Here is a 21,505-nt window from a genome sequence, read left to right on the forward strand (position 1 = left end):
ATAAACAGCAGTAAGCCACAATAAATAAAACAAAGTCAATATTTGGTGTGAGATGACCCTTTGCTTTAAAAAAAAAGTAATCTCAGGTACAGTGAGTGCAGTTTTATAAGGAAATGAGCTGTAGGTTTTACTGAGCATCTTGCAGAACCAGCCACAGTTCTTCTGGACACTTTGACTGTCACACTTTCTTCTTAATTTTGCATCAAAACCCAGTAGCCTTCATTATATTTTCGTTTTTAATCTGAAAATTGGTCTTATGGAATATGCTGCTCAGATACAGACATTTTTCCTGTAACATTTAATTTTGTGCTGGAAAATGAACGTTTGGAACTCTGAAATGTTTTTGTACTGACTCGATAATGTTTGTTTTATCTGTAACTGCTTATCCGGTGCAGGGTCGTGGGGGGCAAGCTGGAGCCTATCCCAGCTGACCATGGGCAAGAGGCAGGGTACACCCTGGACAAGTCGCCAGCTCATCGCAGGGCATCTTAAATAAATTGCCAAGTATAATATTTTTGTCTCATTTGTTTAACTGGGTTCTCTTTATCTACGTTTAGGACTTGTGTGAAAATCTGATGATATTTTAGTTCATATTTTTGCAGAAATATAGAAAATTCTAAAGGGTTCACAAACTTCCAAGCACCACTGTAAATATTAAGTGGGGCTTCTGCTCTGTATATAGCACTCAATCCTAAATTAGAACAGTGTAAAATAACTATTAGGTTTTGATTTGTCTGTACTGAAGAAGGTTGAATTCATAAAGTATGAGTGATCTAGAAATATAAGTTCTAGAAGATTCTGCCTCAAGGATCCAGGAGCAACAGCCACTGACTTAGACACAGCAGTTCAGAGATGTTTCTCAGTTTATTGGAAGACAAACATGAGTACTATATATATATATTCAAGAGCATGACTATGTTGTAGCTATGTGATTGGAAAATGTAATATCAGGAAGCAGAGTTGTCTGAGTGTGATAGGGTAGCTTCAACAGGCGATGGAAGATTACTGAGCAGGGTGGCCTTATGAAAAACAGACAGTAGATGTGTGAGCAAAGATAAGTTTCAAGGATTCAATTGAAATTAGCCAAAACAAGTTGCAAGCACCATGGTGGTGTAGTGGCTAGCACTGTCGCCTCACAGCAAGAAGGTTCTGGGTTTGAGCCCAGCAGCCAACAGGGGCCTTTCTGTGCAGAGTTTGCATGTTCTCCCTGTGTCTGCGTGGGTTTCCTCTGGGTGCTCCGGTTTCCCCCACAGTCCAAAGGCATGCAGGTTAGGCTAATTGGTGGCTCTAAATTGACCGTAGGTGTGAATGTGAGTGTGAATGGTTGTCTATGTCTATGTGTCGACCCTGTGATGACCTGGCAACTTGTCCAGGGTGTACCCTGCCTCTCGCCCATAGTCAGCTGGGCTAGGCTCCAGCTTGCCTGTGACCCTGTAGGACAGGATAAGTGGCTACAGATGATGGATGGATGGATGGATGGATGGATGGATGGATGGAAGTTGCAAGCACATCAAACAAATATCTCTATCACTAACTTGATAAGATTTAATGATTCAGGTCTAGCACTTTTGATTTGGATAGTCCACTTAAAGCATATTAGATTAGATTAGATTCAACTTTGTCATTACTCAGTATAAATACAGGGTAATGAAATGCAGTTAGCATCTAATCAGAAGTGCAAATAGCAGAAGATATACGCAGAGCCATGGCCTCACTTTCGTTTATAAATGCCTTGAGACCTCAAGAATGGCACAGGAATATTTTTAAGCACTAACAATAAATCTAATATACCGTAGTAATTTTTATGATTAAAGTGATTCATATAGGCACCGGTCTGAGTGAATGACCTTGACATCTGTGATGTCACCACAGGAAGGCTATCGGTCTCATCGCCATTTCTGCTATACTAAAACACAGAGCTGACTGCAACTCTGAGCCTCCATTTTGAGCTAATTTATCGCCATGCCACGAAGATGTGTATTTGGCCGGTACAGCAACATGACAAAAGCTGGCTTTATGTTACATTCATGGTCCAAGAATGTTCAATCTGCAAAGATTTGGACGCGTTTTGCGAGAAGTTCACGGGCACATTGGGCGCCTACGAAGTGGTCTCTCCTCTGCTCTGCACATTTTACTGAGGACTCGTACGAAACCTCTGATCTGTTGAGGAGCATTGGCTATAAGCCCGTATTGAAAGAGGGTGCAGTATCAACAATTAAAGGAAAAGAAAACTACAAGAAAAGGAAAGTATTTATGTATTTATTTTTGTAAAAGGAAAGGGAGTTCAGTTGCACCAATCCTCCCGCAGTGAGCCAAGGGTTGTTGCTAGAACCCGGGTTCAGGATGTGATTGGTTCAGAATGTGATTGGTTCGGTTCATCTGATTATTTAATTAGCCTTTTACGTTTTATCAGTGAAAATGCATGCATGCACATGTATGTTGCATAAGTTATAACACCTATCCTGTTTTAATGAGAGTCAACCCACAATCAATGAAGTCAAATCAGTCTTAGTTGAGCAAATCGGTAACGGTATTTCTTACTTTCACCATATTTTTTTATTTATATGACTTTGGTCTATAGCTGTAAAAGGCCTCGGCCTTAAAACCGGTTACTGCAGTGATGTCATGCACTCAGGCATGGCTAGCTCACCGGGGCAGCTCGAATACCAACTTTGCGGTCGATTTTAACTCTCAAAAATATATATCTTTTATTCACATTTATGCAACATACAGGAGTCAAGAATAGAGATACTATCCACTCAGAAATTTATTTAAAAATAAAGGCTCTGTGTATGTCCTTTAAGATGTACAAAAGTTCAAGTCAAGTCAAGTCAACTTTATTGTTAAATATGCTATACATGCTTGACATACAGCACAGATGAAATTACAGTCCTCTCTGACCCACGGTGCAAATAGGCAATGCAATAAATAAAAAAATAGAATAATTGAAATAAACAATACAAACAGTATAAACACTCTAGATAAGAACTGGACATAGACTAAACACTCATAAATAAAAATAGAATAATTGAAATAAACAATATAAACAGTATAAACACTCTAGATAAGAACTGGACATAGACTAAACACTCATAAATAAAAATAGAATAATTGAAATAAACAACACAAACAGTATAAACACTCTAGATAAGAACTAGACATAGACTAAACACACACACACACACACACACACACACACACACACACACACACTGAAGCAAATAAACATTCAAGGGCACTTGAGGTATAGCAGGTAAACATGAGATAAGCAGAATAAACAAACTAATAGCTATTAAGATGAGGTAATGCGGAATAGTGCAAATGAGCGAGGTAAAGTGAAATGTGCAGTCCCTGAGTTCAGTGTGTTAATATAGTGTGTGTGTGTGTGTGTGTGTGTGTGTGTGTGTGTGTGTGTGTGTGTGTGTGTGTGTGTGTGTGTTGGGGGGGTGGGAACTGTGAGGGTGACATGTCAGATGCTGAATGGGGGGCAGGGGGGTGTGCGAGCAGAATCTGTGGCAGGGGGCAGAGGGGGGAGGAGGGGCAGAACAAGGAGGGAGTTGAGCCTCCTGGTTTTGGCCCGGAGACTCTTCAGTCTCCTTCCCGACAGCAGCAGGCTGAAGAGGCTGTGAGATGGGTGGGTGAGGTCACCTGCAACCCTGATGGCTTTGCGGGTGAGGCGGGAGTTATATATATCCATTAGAGAAGGGAGAGAGACACCAATGATCCTCTCAGCTGCTCTCACAATGCACTGCAGAGTCTTGCAGCAGGACACGGTGCAGTCGCCGTACCACACGGTGATGCAGCTGGTCAGGATGTTCTCGATGGTGCCTCTGTAGAACGTGTGCATGATGGGGGCCGGGACTCTTGGTCTCCTCAGTTTGCAGAGGAAGTACAGACGCTGTTGGGCTTTTTTGGCCAGTGATGCGGTGTTGTTGTTCCAGGACAGGTCTTCAGAGATGTGCACACCCAGAAACTTGGTGCTGCTCACCCTCTCCACTGCAGCACCGTCAATAGATAGTGGAGCATGCTGGGTGTGCGCTCTCCTGAAGTCCACAACAATCAAGTCCACAACAATCTCCTTTGTTTTCTCCACTTTCAGGTGGAGATTGGTGTCCTTGCACCACATGGCCAAGCGGCTCACCTCACTCCTGTAGATTGTCTCATCGCCATTGTTGATGAGACCCACTACAGTCGTGTCATCCGCAAACTTAATGAAGAGATTTGAGCTGGATGTTGGTGTGCAGTCGTGGGTCAGCAGAGTGAAGAGGAGGGGGCTCAGCACACATCCTTGGGGGGCCCCCGTGTTCAATGCTGGAGGAGTTGCTGCCAACCCGTACAGCCTGTGGTCTCCCCGTCAGGAAGTCCAGCAGCCAGTTGCACAGGGAGGTGTTGAGTCCCAGCTGGTCCAGTTTATGAATGAGCTGCTGTGGAATGATTGTGTTGAATGCTGAGCTGAAGTCTATGAACAGCATTCTGACATACGAGTCTTTTTTCTCCAGGTGGGTGAGGGCTGAGTGGAGGGCAGTGGAGATGGCGTCATCGGTTGAACGGTTGGACTGATATGCAAACTGGAAAGGGTCCAAGGTGGGGGGGGAGGGCAGACTTGCCGCTCGAAGCACTTCATGAGGATGGGAGTGAATGCGACAGGGTGGTAGTCATTGAAGCTGGAGGGAGACGGCTTCTTCTGGACCGTGATGATGGTGGTGGCTTTGAGGCATGTGGGGACAACAGCCTGGCTCAATGAGATGTTGAAGATGTCTGTAAAGACATCTGTGAGCTCCTCGGCACAATCTCTCAGGACACGACCAGGAATGTTATCAGGACCCGGGGCTTTCCGTACATTTGTCGTCCTGAGAGCTCTCTTCACACTGTCTGGGGACAGCATCAACACCTGGTCGCTGGGAGGTGGTGGGGTCTTCTGTGCTGTGGTGCTATTGTCTGCCTCAAAGCGAGCAAAGAAGTCATTCAACTGATTCAGCAGAGACGTGGAGGAGTCACAGGTCAGCGGCGAGGGCTTGTAATCTGTAATGGTCTGAATCCCCCGCCACAGGTTCCTGGTGTCTCTGCTGTCATTGAAATAGTCAGCAATGTACTTTGAATACTGTCTCTTGGCCACCCTGATGCCTCGAGACAGGTTGGCTCTAGCTGTCCTCAGGCCCACCTCATCCCCAGCTCTGAAGGTGGTGTTCTGAGCCCTCAGGAGCCTGTGGACTTCCCCTGTCAGTTATAGTTTCTGATTGGCCTGAATGGAGATGGTTCTGGTGACCATAACATCATCCATGCACTTCCTCATGTAGGCAGTGACGGTCTCCGTGTACTCTTGTAGATCTGTGGAGTTGTTGTAGGTGGCCGCCTGTCTGAACATGCTCCAGTCAGTGGTCAAAAAACAGTCCTGGAGTGCCTCTGATGACCCCTCTGGCCACACACGTATCTGCTTTTTAGCTGGTTTGGTGACTTTAACCAGCGGCCTGTATGCTGGCATTAGCATAACAGTGGAGTGATCTGAGGCCCCAAGGTGGGGGAGGGGGAGGGCTTTGTAGGCGTCTTTGTGCATGGTGTAAACATTGTCCAGAGTATTGTTTCCACGTGTGGGAAAGTTGATATGTCCATAGAGTTTTGGAAACACGCTCTTGGGGTTTGCATGATTGAAATCCCCAGCCAGGATGAGGAAAGCATCTGGCTGGGCTGTCTGCAGCTCACTGATGTGCTGATAGAGTTCATTCAGTGCTTCACTCCTGTTGTTGTTGGAGCCAGGAGGGATGTATATTGCTACCAGCAATATGGCTGTAAATTCCCTCGGCAGGTAGAATGGCCGGCACTTAATAATCATAAACTCCACCAGTGGTGAGCAGTGTTTGCAGACCACGACAGCATCGCGGCACCAGGCATCACTGATGTAAACACAGAGTCCTCCACCACAAGTCTTCCCCCCCTCGGCTAGCACTCTGTCTGACCGGTAGCATGTTAGCCAGGCTAGCTGAATGGCACAGTCCGGGATGCTGTCGTTAAGCCATGTTTCCACAAACATAAATGGTCACTTGATGGGTTCATGATGATTTATAGGTGGTTTGTTGACTGTAAGTTGGACTATTTGAAGGTTGCCATTGTATCATTCTGGCAAATTGCCAGTTATGTCATATTTTGTAGCTGCTTGCATTTCTCATTTGTGGTTGGTATTGATTTTTGGCTTTTATGTGAGATGAAGAGAGCTGAAGAAACAGCTGTGTGAACAATAAATAGCTGTGGTGTGAGAAGCTTGTTCATTTAGACACGTTTTCTCTGTCTGAATCTTGTGTTGATGTTATTTCACTATAATAATAATAATAATAATAATAATAATAATAATAATAATAATCATTTATATAGCACCTTTCGCAATCCCAAGGGGGAAGAAAATTTTTTTTGAAGCAGACTAAAGACACCTTTACTAAAGGAGGAAGAGAAATATTCATTGATTGGGAAACCCTAGTTACATTTTTAAGCTTAAGTATTCTTAATATCCCTTAACTATTGACTTCAGCGAAAATACACTTTTCACGTTGAAATTACAAAATGCCCCAATAAAGTTGCTATTAGCAGGCACCTATTCATGGACAATGGGGGAGTTCAACTAACCCGATAATGTGCTAAAAATAGACTCGCCAATACGCATGTGCGACACAACTTGTACAAACATTTGCTCAGTCAGTTGTACGATTGATATCGAAAGCATTAAACTTGCAAATAATAATCCATCCATTATTCGTAACTGCTTATCCTGTGCAGGGTCATGGGCAAACTGTAGCCTATTCCAGCTGACTATGGGTGAGAGGCAAGGTACACCCTGGACAAGTCTCCAGGTCATCCCAGGATTGACACATAGAGAAAAACAACCATTCACACTCATACCATTCACCATTCAATCATTCACACCTACCTGTATGGTCAATTTAGAGCCACCAGTTAGCCTAACCTGCATGTCTTTGGACTGTGGGGGCAACCAAAGCACCCGGAGGAAACCCACACAGACACGGGGAGAACATGCAAACTCCACACAGAAAGGCCCCCATTGGCCACTGGGCTCAAACCCAGAACTTTCTTGCTGTGAGGCGACGGTGCTAACCACTACACCACTGTGTTGCCGCAAATAATAATATAATAACAAATGTTTATTTTTCACCAAAATTACAGATTACAAAGAAATGTGAATAAATTTAAAAACTATAAATTATTGATTAAAATCAAATAAGAGCAATACAATTACATTTGGTGAAGGGAGGCAGAAGACTAGTCTTGTGTGTATATAAACAGAATTTGTTTATAAATATGAAAATTCAATCGTATTGTAAACTCATAATAAAATCATAGAATCCAAATAAATATACAACCTTACTGTGACTGGACATTTCAAAGTAATGATGCACATTTAAAATATATAGAACAAATAAATTATTCATGAAATAATTTAGTAACTCCTGAAAAAAAATCATGTAACAAAATCCAAATAAATCAGAATACAGTACTTAATGTCAGACCTGCGTGCCTTGGCGCATGCATCAGATGGACTCTCGGGCGCACTCCGGACTGCACGCATGTCGAGCAGACTCTCGCAGGTGCGCCGTTAACGATGCACACTTGCACAAGATTAAGGCACAATCAGTGTGCCTATATAAAGACTGTGTCAACACATGCTCAGACGCGCAGCTTGTGAACAGGCAAGGCAGGCAACTGCTTGGGGCCCCCGAGAGTCGGGGCCCGAGGGCTTATTTATTTTGTTTTTTATTGTTCTTTACCATTGTATTTTCACATTTGGAATTTAAAAAACTTTGGTTTCATACATTTTTCGTTGGTGTCAGATTATTTATGACATATTGGTGATGAACACTGGTCAGAAGGGCCCCCTGGAAATTTTTGCTTGGGGCCACAACAGACTCTAGAATCGCCTCTGCACATGCTCAGTGTGAAGTATTGTGTTACGTTGTGAACTCATTACCAAGCCTTAGTTCCTTGATTGAGCTCCTGGTTTTTTGATTCTTGTTTCTGTTCATTGATTCTGTTTTGGTCTATACCTTAGATACTCTGTGCCTTGCCCGACCTCTTGCTTGTTCTACATTTATAGTTTATGCTTGCTGGTTTGGATTGTTTGCCTTTTGTCTCTTTTATTAATAAAACCTTCTTCTGCAATTACATCTGACTCCAACCCATACCTGAAACTTAATAAGTGACTAGACAATCGATTCTGTATTTCCATAATTGTGTTGAATTTATTTCACTCAGTACATCGTAACAAGTCAGTTTTAATTAGCATTTTTTATAGAGACAAAATATATGTAATTTATATATAATGGTGTGGGATCTAGAGGATAAACCTTGTCATAGAGCCATACATTTATTTTAATAGGCTTATTACATGCATATCCAGATTTTATTTGTTTATTTATTTAATGATTGTAACAGTTCCCTGATGAGGGTGGAGTACAGAAGCACGGCAGGTGGGAATTGATGTTCACACACACTCTTTATTTTCTTTTATTTTCCACTTTTCAGCATCACACACGCTCTCCCAGTCATACGCGCACACACATATATGTGTTCTGGTCGGGAGAGCTTCCTTCTCTCTGCTCTCTCCCTCCTTTTCTATCCTCTGTCACTGCAACACAGACACATTGTAACAAGTGTTCTAGGTGGGTGGAGCACAGAAGCACGGTAGGCCAGTACTGAGTTCTCAATAACTCTTTATTGTCAGCTTTTCAGCTTCTATACGTTTACTTATACATATATACACACGCCACACACACACATGTTCTGGTCGGGAGAGACCCCGCTCTGCTCTCGCTCTCTTCCTTAAATAGGGCGCAGCTCCTGGGAAGACACACAAACAGGTTAATTCACCTCAGGTGTAGTGATTCTGCCACTTACCTTCCCTGACTCCGCCCTCTGGTCACAGACCGACGCTTGACCACGCCCCCACTGCCACATACCCCCACCGCCCGACTCCCCCCCCCCTTGATGGGAGAGGAAGTCCGCCACGTCCATCTGCGCCCCCGGCCTGTGGACCACCTTGAAGTTAAAGGGTTGGAGTGCCAGATACCAACGGGTGATCCGCACGTTGGCATCCTTCATGTGGTGGAGCCACTGGAGGGGCGCGTGGTCCGAACAGAGGGTGAAAGGGTGTCCCAGCAGGTAGTAACGGAGGGCGAGGACCGCCCACTTGATGGCCAGGCACTCCTTCTCTATGGTGCTGTAGCGCCCCTCGCACACTGACCGCTTACGGCTTATGTACAGCACTGGGCGATCCTCCCCCTCCACCTCCTGGGACAAAACAGCCCCCAGCCCTCTGTCCGACGCATCCATCTGCAATATAAAAGGTAGAGAAAATTCAGGGGAGTGTAACAGTGGCCCCCCACACAGTGCAGCCTTTACCTCAGAAAAAGCCCGCTGGCATTGCTCCGTCCACTGGACCGGATCTGGTGTCCCCTTTTTAGTGAGATCAGTCAGCGGGTTGGTGATGTCCAAATAATTAGGTATAAACCTACGATAATAGCCAGCCAGCCCCAGGAACTGTCTCACCCCCTTTTTGGTCTTGGGCCTTGGGCAGGCCACAATCGCTGCAGTCTTGTTAATCTGGGGACGCACCTGCCTGTTGCCCAAGTGGAAGCCCAGATACCGTACTTCCACCCGCCCAATCGCACACTTCTTCGGGTTGGCTGTGAGGCCCACCCGCCTCAGCGACCCAAGGACGGCCCTCAGATGTTGGAGGTGCCTCGGCCAGTCATTACTATAGATAATGATATCTTCGAGATAGGCGGCCGCATAGATGGCGTGGGGGCAAAGGACCCTATCCATCAGCCGCTGAAACGTAGCGGGCGCCCCAAACAGCCCAAAAGGAAGTGTGACAAACTGGTGTAAGCCGAACGGTGTGGAAAAAGCCGTTTTTTTCTCGGGATAATGGAGTCAAGGATATCTGCCTATAACCCTTTGTTAAATCCAGTGTCGAGTAAAAGCGAGCCGTGCCTAGTCGATCGAGCAACTCATCAATACGCGGCATTGGGTACGTGTTGAATTTAGACACCACGTTGACTTTCCTATAGTCCACACAGAACCGGACCGACCCGTCGGCCTTGGGTACCAAGACCACCGGGCTGCTCCAGTCACTGTGGGACTCCTCAACGATGCCCATTTCAAGCATGGCCTCGAGTTCTTCCCGAACCACTTTTTTCTTGTGTTCGGGTAGCCTGTAAGGGCAGCTACGCACTACCACCCCCGGGGGCGTCTCAATGTGGTGTTCTATGAGGTGGGTGCGGCCGGGCAGGGGCAAGAACACATCAGAAAATTCTGTTTGCAACCGGGCGACCTCCGTGAGCTGGGTCGGTGAGAGGTCGGCTCCACAGGGGACCAGAGCGGTGGGTGATGCCAATTTTCCCTTTTGAACCTCTGGCCCCAGCTCTGCCTTCTCAGGAACCACCGACACCAGTGCCACGGGGACCTCCTCGCTCCAATGTTTTAACAGATTGAGGTGGTATACCTGTAACGCCACCTCATAGTCGATGTCCCCGACTCGCCGTGTGACCTCAAAGGGTCCTTGCCACCTGGTGACTAATTTAGAGCTCGATGTGGGCAACAGTACGAGTACTTTATCTCCCGGTGCGAACTCCCTGAGGCACGTACCCTTGTTGTACAGGCAGGTTTGTCGTTCTTGGGCCTGCTGCAAATTCTCCTGGGTTAGGTGGGCGAGTGTGTGGAGTTTTGCGCGCAGGTCAATAACGTATTGGATTTCATTTTTACTTTATGAAGGTCCCTCCTCCCAATTTTCCCACAGCACATCTAGAATGCCGCGCGGCTTATGCCCGTATAACAATTCAAACGGGGAGAACCCCGTGGAGGCTTGTGGGACCTCTCGCACTGAAAACAACAAGGGTTTGAGCCACTTATCCCAATTACGTGCATCCTCACTTACGAATTTTTTAATTCTATTTTTGAGGGTGTGATTGAACTGTTCAACTAAACCGTCCGTTTGTGGGTGATAAACGCTGGTGCGGATCGGCTTAATACCCAACAACCTATACAGTTCCTTTAGTGTACATGACATAAACGCAGTGCCTTGGTCAGTCAGAATCTCTTTCAGGATTCCAACTCAGGAGATAACGCGGAAGAGTGCCTCCGCAATACTGCGTGCTGAGATATTGCGAAGAGGCACTGCTTCCGGGTATCACATTGCATAGTCCACCAGAACTAATATAAAGCGGTACCCTTGTGTTGACCGATCTAATGGCCCGACGAGATCCATCCCAATTCTTTAGAATGGGGTCTCGATTAATGGGAGAGTGCACAAAGGCGCTTTTGGAATGGCCGCTGGATTTACTAACTGGCATTCACAGCACGCCGTACACCACCTACAGACATCGCCGCGAATCCCTGGCCAATAGAACCGGGCCATTATTCGGGCTAGTGTCTTATCCTGCCCTAAGTGTCCAGCCATGGGATTAAAGTGAGCCGCCGGGAATACCAATTCCCGGCGGCTCTTCAGAATCAAAAGCTGCGTGACTCGCTCTTTAGTCTGAGTATCCTGCGTCACTCAGTATAATCTATCCTTCATAATCGCGAAATAGGGGAAGGACGGGGTGGTGTTTGGCAGGAGCGTTTGACCATCGATTACTCTCACCTGGTCAAACTCATGCCGCAGAGTCTTGTCTCGCGACTGCTCTAATGGAAAATCCGCGAGGGATTCTCCAAGAGAGAGAGGAGGAGCCGGCAGCTCCTCACTCTGACATGGAGCTGACGTAGACGGCTCTGTGACAGCTGCTCCCGCCAACGTGACACTGGGACCTCCCCTTATTAAACAAGACCCACTCTTCACTAGATGACTCATTAAATCCTGAAATCCCGGCCAATCAGTCCCCAAAATTATAGAGTGGGTGAGGCGAGGATTAACTGCCTCCTTTACTATAAATTTCTCCCCTCGAAACAGAATGTGAACTGACACTAAAGGGTAGCTGTGAACATCCCCATGCACACACAACACCTTCACCAATTGTGCTCCCCCCAATGCCTCGTCTTACACCAGGCTTTGGTGGATTGAGGTCTGATTACAGCCAGAATCCACCAAAGCCTGATACGTATCCCCTTGGATACTCACCGGTATGCGATACGCTCCGGCCCGATCGAGGGTGGCTCCTGGCGCGTCGGGGATCCGAACCACCACGCCCACCTCCATCGCCGAGCACTGATGCTGGAGGTGCCCCGGCTCCCCGCAGCGCCAGGACACCGGCCCGGGCTCTCTCTCTGCACCGGTGTTCTGGATATCACTCACCTGAGGGGGGGAAGACACAGACACGGAAGTAGGAGAAGATAGGACACCGCGGGTGCGGGGAGCCGGCTGGGGTGGAGCCGGCCCCTGCCTCCGTGGTGGGGGAATGGGGCGAGGGAGAGGAACAGAAGGGGAGAGAGAGAGAGAGGGGAGGGGAGAAGGGGAGAGAGAGAGGGGAGGGGGGGAGGGGAGAAGGGGAGACATGCTGTCCTGCCGTTGGAACGGCCGCCATATGGTCCTCCACCAGCTCAATGGCCTGATCCAGCGACGCCGGGCGATGGCACTGGACCCACTCCGCGATTCCCTCTGGGAGTTGAGCGACGAACTGCTCCAGCGCCACCAGATCGTTGATCTCCTCAGTGTCATGGTTGTTGGCCCTCAGCCACCGGCGGCAGGCGTCCCGGAGTTGCTGGTCAAACACAAACAGCCGGCCGACCTCCTCCAGGCGCAGTACGCGGAAGCGCTGCAGCTGCTGCTCAGGAGTGCAACCCACGCGCTGGAGGACGGCCCTGCGGAGGTCAGCATAGACCAGCCGGCTGTCGGCGGGGAGCTGTAGTGTGGCCAGCTGCGCCTCGCCCATGAGGAGGGGGAGGAGGCGCGCCGCGCACTGTTCCACCGGCCAACCCCACGCCTCTGCTGCCTGCTCAAAGAGAACGAGGAAGGCCTCGGGGTCATCGTGCGGGCCCATCTTCGTCAGGGTGAGGTGGGAAGGGCCCGCGGCAGTGGAGGTGGTGAACCCCGCCGATGTGAGTAGGTGCCGGAACGCCCGGCGATCTTCCTGCTGCGCCAGCACCAGGGCCTCGAACCTTCACTCCTGTTCTTCCCGGAGGGCGACCAGCACCTGGTGCTGGCTCTGTTGGCCCATGGCGAGGACATGGACCAGGTCCTTGAAGGGGGAGGACTCCATGGGGCTGTTCTCTCCTGCGCTCGTCCCGGGTTTCGGCACCACTGTAACAAGTGTTCTAGGTGGGTGGAGCACAGAAGCACGGCAGGCCAGTACTGAGTTCTCAATAACTCTTTATTGTCAGCTTTTCAGCTTCTATACGTTTACTTATACATATATACACACGCCACACACACACATGTTCTGGTCGGGAGAGACCCCGCTCTGCTCTCGCTCTCTTCCTTAAATAGGGCGCAGCTCCTGGGAAGACACACAAACAGGTTAATTCACCTCAGGTGTAGTGATTCTGCCACTTACCTTCCCTGACTCCGCCCTCTGGTCACAGACCGACGCTTGACCACGCCCCCACTGCCATACACATTAATTAGACACAAGTGCATTGACCAATCACCTTACCTGGCCCCACCCTCCATTCACAAACCAACGCTAGGCCACGTCCCTGCTGCCACATACCCCCACCGCCCAACTCAGGCCAGGGAGCCATCTGGCCTGCAGCGGACTCCCCCCCCCCCCCAATGGAGCAGGAAGTCCACCACTACCATCTGTGCTCCTGGCCTGTGGACCACCTCGAGTTTAAATGGCTGGAGGGCTAGATACCAATGGGTGATCCACGCATTGGCATCTTTCATGCGGTGGAGCCACTGGAGGTGTGCGTGGTCTGAACAGGGGGTGAAAGGGCGCCCCAGCAGGTACAACATAGTATCAGAGGGTGAGGACCACCCACTTGATGGCCAAGCACTCTTTCTCGATGGTGCTGTACTTACTCTCGCGCATCGAGAGCTTGTGGCTGATGTACAGCATGGGGCGTTCCTTGCCCTCCACCTCCTGGGACAAAACAGCCCCCAGCCCTCTGTCCGATGTGTCTGTCTGCAAAATAAAGGTGAGAGAGAAGTCAGGGGAGTGTAAGAGTGGCCCTCCACACAGTGCAGCCTGTAATATTTTTGAGAATGCAAAATTACCCACAATAGTGGGACATACGTATATACACTCCATAATAAAGAATACTTACTGTGAGTCTATTTGATTCAATAAATCTAAGGGTGTGTGTGTGTGTGTGTGTGTGTGTGTGTGTACAGAACAGACAGATCATATGAAGCTGACTCTTCCATGTGGGGTCTACTCCTCTCAAAGACAGGTTCAGAGGCACCATCAGGAAGGAAGATGTGAGAGTGACAGTGAGGATAAGGTGGAGACGTATAAAAATTTCCAACCCGGTGACATCATCTTCGCCAAAGTGATCTCACTGGGGGATGTTCAGGCCAACTACCTGCTCACCACGTCCGAGAACGAACTGGGCATGGTTGTAGCCCACAGTGAGGCAGGAGTATAGATGGTTCCCATCAGCTGGTGCGAGGTACAGTGTCCGCGAATGCACAATAAAGAGTTTTGCAAGGTGGCACGAGTGCAGCCCGCAGGCGTGAATGTGAATGTCAATGACGTCCAGCACCAACCTTTACCCTGGAACACACAGCTTCATACACGCACACACCTCGAGACTAGCTGCCATCTCCAGCTCACTCCACTGCTAATTTTATTTCATTTCATTAGAGAGCAGAACTCTGACCTGCTCATGTTAGCGTAAACAAACAATGATCCAACAGGAACCTCAGAGAAACAAACTGGAGAAACAACACCAGCTATCTGCCCATCGTCTCCCATGGGAACATCTGAAGTAACCCCTCCCCCCTCTGGTGGGCTGGGCGATATGGAGAAAAAAAATATCTCGATATATTTTTGCTATATCTCGATATACGATATATATCTCGATATCTATGCAGGAAAAACAACCCCCAAAAAACAGACACACCAAATTCAGGAAGGTGTTTTTTTTTTATTGAAGTGCAAACAGGTAGGCAGCCAAGTGCCTAGAGGTAGACAGGTACTAGTAACAAAGTGCTTGTGCACCATTTTTAACATGAATTATCAAACCAAGGAAGTAGTATATTGCCTTATTTTAATTACAAACATAAAACCTGAGGGTAGGCAGTTCTTATAAAGTGCGTCTTAAACATTTAAGATAACAAAAAAAACCCCTCATTTCATAAATAATAATTTGACTTATAGAAATAATACATATTGCCTTCCTTTTCCTTAAAAACAAAACTCAAACTCATCTCACTGCATTAACTCTTTTGTAGTAGTCAGTCACAAATACATAGCCAAAAACTGTACCTGTTGTGTAACATTTTTACATTTGAAGATTTTGCTCAACGACGGCAATGGGTGCCATGTCCTTTGCTATGTGAAATGCAACCGACTCCGTTATGCTGGCCCACCTTGCACTCGTTTTTTTGTATGGTACACCCCGGGGTAAAGCAGTGTGGAGTGTTGTCTGCTGTGGAGTCTTGGTAGAGGTGGTGGGTTTGGGCGTGACCCGCAGCCTGGCACACTCCTCGTACAAAAGTTTGTGGCGTACCTGTAAATGGTTGAACAGGTTCGTGGTGCTCGACGCTTTGGTTGCCACCAATTTCTTGCATTCCCGGCAGGAGACCTCTTTCTGTTGTTCGTCCGACGGTTTAAAACCAAAATATCTCCATATAATGGAGCCATTTGTCCTTTTTTTTTGGTACGAGTTCTGCCGCCTCCGGGCTTTCTGTGGGTGCCGCCATGTTGAATGAGTTAACACGTCGCCTACACGCGAGGGGAGGGGGTACAAACGCAAGAAGGAGGTGGGGCGGGCAGCACCATAGCACAGTGAAGGAAATTAAGCACAGTGGCGAAATCATATTAATTTAGAGCATTATCTCGATATATACGATATGCCAAAATCTTTTTCGTGTTCATAAAACATATCGATATATCGATAATCTTGATATATCGCCCACCCCTACCGGATCTGGTGTTCCCTTTTTAGTGAGATCAGTCAGCGGGCTGGTGACGTCCGAATAATTAGGTATGAACCTACGATAGTAGCCAGCCAGCCCCAGGACCTGTCTCAACCCCTTTTTGGTCTTAGGCCTCGGGCAGGCTGCAATCGCTGCTGTTTTGTCAATTTGGGGATACACCTGCCAATGACCCAAGTGGAAACCCAGATACTGTATTTCCACCTGCCCAATGGCACACTTTTTCAGGTTGGCTGTGAGACCCACCCACCTCAGCGACTCTAGGACGGCCCTAAGGTGTTCTATGTGCTGCGGCCAGTCACTGCTGTATATAGTCTAAATAGGCTGCCGCATAGGTGGCGTGGGGGCGGTGGATCTTGTCCATAAGCTGCTGGAACGTAGTGGGAGCCCCAAACAACCCAGAAGGAAGTGTGACAAACTGGTGTAATCCAAACAGTGTGGAAAAAGCCATTTTCTCTCAGGATAGAGGAGTCAAGGGGATCTCCCAATATCCCTTCGTCAAATCCAGTGTCAAATAAAAGCAAGCCACGCCTAACCGATCGAGCAACTCATCAATGCGAGGCATTGGGTATGCATCAAATTTAGATGCCATGTTGACTTTTCGATAGTCCACACAGAACCGGACTGACCCATCGGCCTTGGGTACCAGGACCACCAGGCTGCTCCAGTCACTGTGTGACTCCTTGATTATGCCCATATCGAGCATGGCCTTGAGTTCATCCTGAACGAACCACCTTTTTTTTGTGTTCAGGTAAGTGGTATAGGTGGCTACGCACCACCACCCCTGGGGTCATTTCAATGTGGTGTTCTATGAGGTGGGTGCAGCTGGGAAGGGGCGAGAACACGTCAGAAAATTCCTCCTGCAACTTGGCTACCTCTGTGAGTTGGGCTGGTGAGAGGTGGTCTCCACAAGGGATCAAAGCGGTTCGGGTTGTGGTTTTGGTTATTTTTACCTCCGGCCCCTTCTCCGGAACTACCGATGCCAGCACCACAGGGACCCTCTCATTCCAGCGCTTTAATAGGTTGAGGTGGTATATTTGTAGAGCCCCACCCCTATCCATTCATCTCACCTCAGTCAATATCCCCGACTTGCCATGTGACCTCAAAGGGCCCTTGCCACTTGGTGACTAATTTGGAACTTGATGTGGGCAATAATATGAGTACTTTGTCTCCCAGAGTGAACTCTTTAAGGTGCGTTCCCCTGTCATAGCCAGGCTTGACGTTCTTTTGCCTGCCGCAAATTCACCTGGGTTAAGTGAGTGAGTGTGTGGAGTTTTGCACGCAGCTCGAGAATGTATTGAATTTCGTTCTTAGTAAGCGAAGGTCCCTCCTCCCAATTTTCACATAGCATGTCCAAGATGCCACGATGATTGTAACAGTTCCCTGATGAGAGTGAAGTACAGAAACACCGCAGGCGGGAATTGATGTTCACACACACTCTTTATTTTATTTTATTTTTCGCTTTTCAGCATCACACACTCACACTCTCCCAGTCACACGCGCGCACACACACATATGTGTTCTGGTCGGGAGAGCTTCCTTCTCTCTGCTCTCTCCCTCCTTTTCTATCCTCTGTCACTGCAACACAGACACATTAATTAGACACAGGTGCATTGACTTTGCCACTCACCTTCCCTGGCCCCACCCTCCATTCACATTAGGCCACGCCCCCACTGCCACAATGACACTTAAGTGTAAGTAAAATATTCACTGGATCTATCGACCTAGGCCACAGGAAAAAAAAAATGCAGGCAAGGACCTGCTTTTGTTGTTTTTTTAAAACTGTGTTCACATTATTACAGGGCTGGATCCAGGAAAATGGGAAGAGGGGCGTCAAAGGCCCCTGGAAGCTCTGCAGTTTTTAAATGCCCGGAAATGCACTTTGAGCTGTCAGACAAGTTGTAAATGAAATCTCTTAAAGTCAAGTCAAGTTTATTTGTATAGCACTTTTAACAATAAACATTGTCGCAAAGCAGCTTTGCAGAATTTGAACGACTTAAAACATGAGCTAATTTTATCCCTAATCTATCCCCAATGAGCAAGCCTGTGGTGATGGTGGCAAAGAAAAACTCCCTCAGACGACATGAGGAAGAAACCTCGAGAGGAACCAGACTCAAAAGGGAACCCATCCTCATTTGGGCAACAACAGACAGCATGACTATAACATTAACAGTTTTAACATGAAGACAGTTTCGTTGATGTTATAAACTCTTCATTGATGGGAACTTGAGTGCAAAACTGTTCATGGCAACTGCAGTCCTAAAGTTAGCAAGTCAACTGTAGTCCTCAGCCATAAAAGCATTACTGTAAGTGTCCAGAGCGTCCTCCAAGTGTGACTTTCAACTGTCCTCATGGGGCTGTCCTCCACAGGAGCAATGCGATGAGACTCCAACCAGACACAGGGCACCAGGATGGATCAAGCAGGTCTGAGGAGCAGAAGATTCAAGATTCAAGATGTTTATTTGTCATATACACAATAACAGACACAGCGGTTTATTACTGAGTAATGAAATTCTTATTCTGCAACTGCCCGACCAAACTATGCTTACTAATATAAAAAGAAATATATATATATATATATATATATATATATATATATATATATATATATATATATATATATATAAAATATAAAATATAAAGTGCATATGGAATGCAAAATATAAAAGTAGAATGAAAATAAGCATCTCGATCCCAGGACCAACATGTAACTCAGAGGGACAGATTTGGGGGGAGGGGGAGAGAGAGAGGGAGAGAAAACACAGGTTGTTAGGTATACCCAATGTCACCTGAATAAGTAGGAACAGTATGCATATTGCACTGAGTACAAGCAGGGACTCCAGCAACTAACTATGACAGCATAACTAAGAGGGGAGAGCCAGAAGGTAACACAGGCATGAGGGAGTCCCAGGACATAAAGCAGCCAGCCACTACACTGTCAACAAACTCGAGTGAGCAAGCGAGTGGGGACTGACAGCATCCATACATCCCAGTTTACCAAAACACTCTACGGTATGTCTGAGGACCGTCCAGATCTACACCTTTACCTCATAAACACCATTAACAAAAGGCTTGACTAAACAGATATGTTTTCAGCCTAGACTTAAACACTGAGATTTAAGTCTGATTCCCAAACCCTACTTGGAAGGCTGTTCCATACCTGTAACTGTGGGACTTTGTAAGAAAAGTCTCTGCCCCCTGATATAGCCTTCACTATACGAGGTACCAGCAGATAGCCTGCACCTTTTGATCTAAGTAGGCGTGGTGGGTCATAGAGGAGCAGAAGTTCACTCAGGTATTGTGGTGTGAGACCATTCAGTGCTTTAAAGGTCAATAGTAGTACTTTATAATCAATACGAAATTTGATTGGGAGCCAGTGCAGTGTGGATAAGACAGGGGTGATGTGGTCATATTTTCTAGTTCTAGTAAGGACTCTTGCTGCTGCATTTTGAACTAACTGGAGCTTGTTTATGCACTTATTGGAACGTCCAGACAGTAGGGCATTACAATAATCCAACCTGGAGGTAAAGAAAATTACCATATCAAAAATATTTTTTAACTTTCAAAACCATTTTATTAGTCACTGAAAATGATATTGTCAGAGTTGCAAGTATATATATACAACATAATTAACAACTAATATATGTAATATTTATGAAAATTGCATTGTCATATAATGCATTACTACATGACACACTGCAGTGTAGTACACTGACCACAAGACACCTTCCATCCATCTGTCCATTCATTATCTGTAACCACTTATCCTGTGCAGGGTCGCAGGCAAGCTGGAGCCTATCCCAGCTGACTATGGGCGAGAGGCAGGGTACACCCTGGACAAGTCGCTAGATCATCGCAGGGCTTACACATAGAGACAAACAACCATTTACACTCATATTCACACCTACGACCTATGGTGCGCCAGCTAGAAAGCTGAAGATCAAGAGGAATTTCATTTTTCAGCATGACAATAACCCCAAAAAAGTTTTGAAACAGCCCAGCCAGAGCCCAGACCTAAATCCAATTGAAAATCTGTGGGGTGACATGAAGAGGGCTGTGCCCAAGAGATGCCCTCACAATCTGACAGATTTGGAGCACTTTTGCAAGGAAGAGTGGGCAAATATTGCCAAGTCTAGATGTAGCAGGCTGATAGACTCCGACCCAAAAAGACTGAATGCTGTAATTAAATCAAAAGGTGATTCCACAAAGTATTCATTTAAGGGTGTGCACACTTATGCAACCAGCTTATTGTATGTTTTTTTTGTGTACACACAGGGTGTGTACACTTTTTATATCCACTGTAGCTCCTAGTGAAAACTGCAACACATTAGCATTATTTATGTACACACAACTAGCCAACATGATGTTGTTTGTCATTCAGTATTTGAAGAGCTGTTCATGATTTTCCAAAATATCCATTCATTTTGCAAATCATTGTAATGAAATAAGAATGGAAGCTATATTTTTGTGATGTTTGCTGTACATTTCTGGAATTTGTAAGAATGTTTACTTCCATTGCAAAAGTGTTATAATGTTTCCTGTAAAACAATCCTTCAAGATAAAGAGTTCATTTACTTTTGCAATGATTATGGTTAGATATGACTGTGATGACCTGGCAACTTGTCCAGGGTGTACCCCGCCTTTCGCCCATAGTCAGCTGGGATAGGCTCCAGCTTGCCTGCGACCCTGTAGAACAGGATAAAGCAGCTAGAGATAATGAGATGAGATGAGATGAGATGAGATGAGATGAGATGAGATGAGATGAGATGAGATGACTGCGATGACCTGGCGCCTTGTCCAGGGTGTACCCTGCCTCTTGCCCATAGTCAGCTGAGATAGGCTCCAGCTTGCCTGCGACCCTGCACAGGATAAATGGTTACAGATAATGGATGCATGGCTGGTTAGATATGACTGATAAGTCTTTGATGCATTGACTGGGTTAGATTCAGAATTTCTGCAGCAGAATACTTTTTGCTAATGTTCAAATTACATCCCACAGTTCAGTTCCTCCTTCAAAGAAAACTGATGTCAAGAGGCATGGTGTATTTATTTATTTATTTATTGCTTGATGATGCTCCATAGATTCCTGATGGGATTAAAATTGCATGAAGTGCTCTTGCGTCTTCTTGGCAGGATGTCATGAAGTGTTAACATGGATGATTGAGTATCATCTTTTGTCTCCATGCCATCTGGCAAAACTTAAAAACAAAATCTCCTGTCAACTTTATGGAGAAACTCCCCGGGAACAAACCAGCTCACTATCTATTGCTCCAGCACCAAACATCACATCACCACCTCGTTACTGAAATCTCAGTCTCAGAAATGTCTGACCCAGTCCTAGGTCCATCAAGAGTCACTCGGCACTTATTAGTGAACAATACAGTTTGGATGAGTGTCATATCCCTTGTTGATCATGATACATTGCTTACACTAGCCCTGTCAAATATCTTTTTGATTTTGTCTAGAGGCTTT

The 21,505-nt window shown here is 46.6% G+C and overlaps 1 protein-coding gene across 3 annotated transcripts in view; it reads left to right on the plus strand.

Moving 5' to 3' along the window:
* The window catches only part of mlip (muscular LMNA-interacting protein), a 154,296-nt gene that overhangs the window by 22,379 nt on the left and 110,412 nt on the right, over positions 1–21,505 (plus strand). The window contains exon 1 of one of the 3 annotated variants that reach the window (XM_060924605.1): positions 14,465–14,544. The exons of the other annotated variants lie outside the window; for them this stretch is intronic. Within the exon in view, the coding sequence (XP_060780588.1) occupies positions 14,521–14,544 (24 nt within the window). The 5' untranslated portion in view covers positions 14,465–14,520. Of the gene's footprint in view, positions 1–14,464; positions 14,545–21,505 lie in introns of those variants that run through there. 3 annotated transcript variants of the gene reach the window in all.

This window comes from Neoarius graeffei, chromosome 7, assembly GCF_027579695.1.
Source record: "Neoarius graeffei isolate fNeoGra1 chromosome 7, fNeoGra1.pri, whole genome shotgun sequence".
NCBI lineage: Eukaryota > Metazoa > Chordata > Actinopteri > Siluriformes > Ariidae > Neoarius > Neoarius graeffei.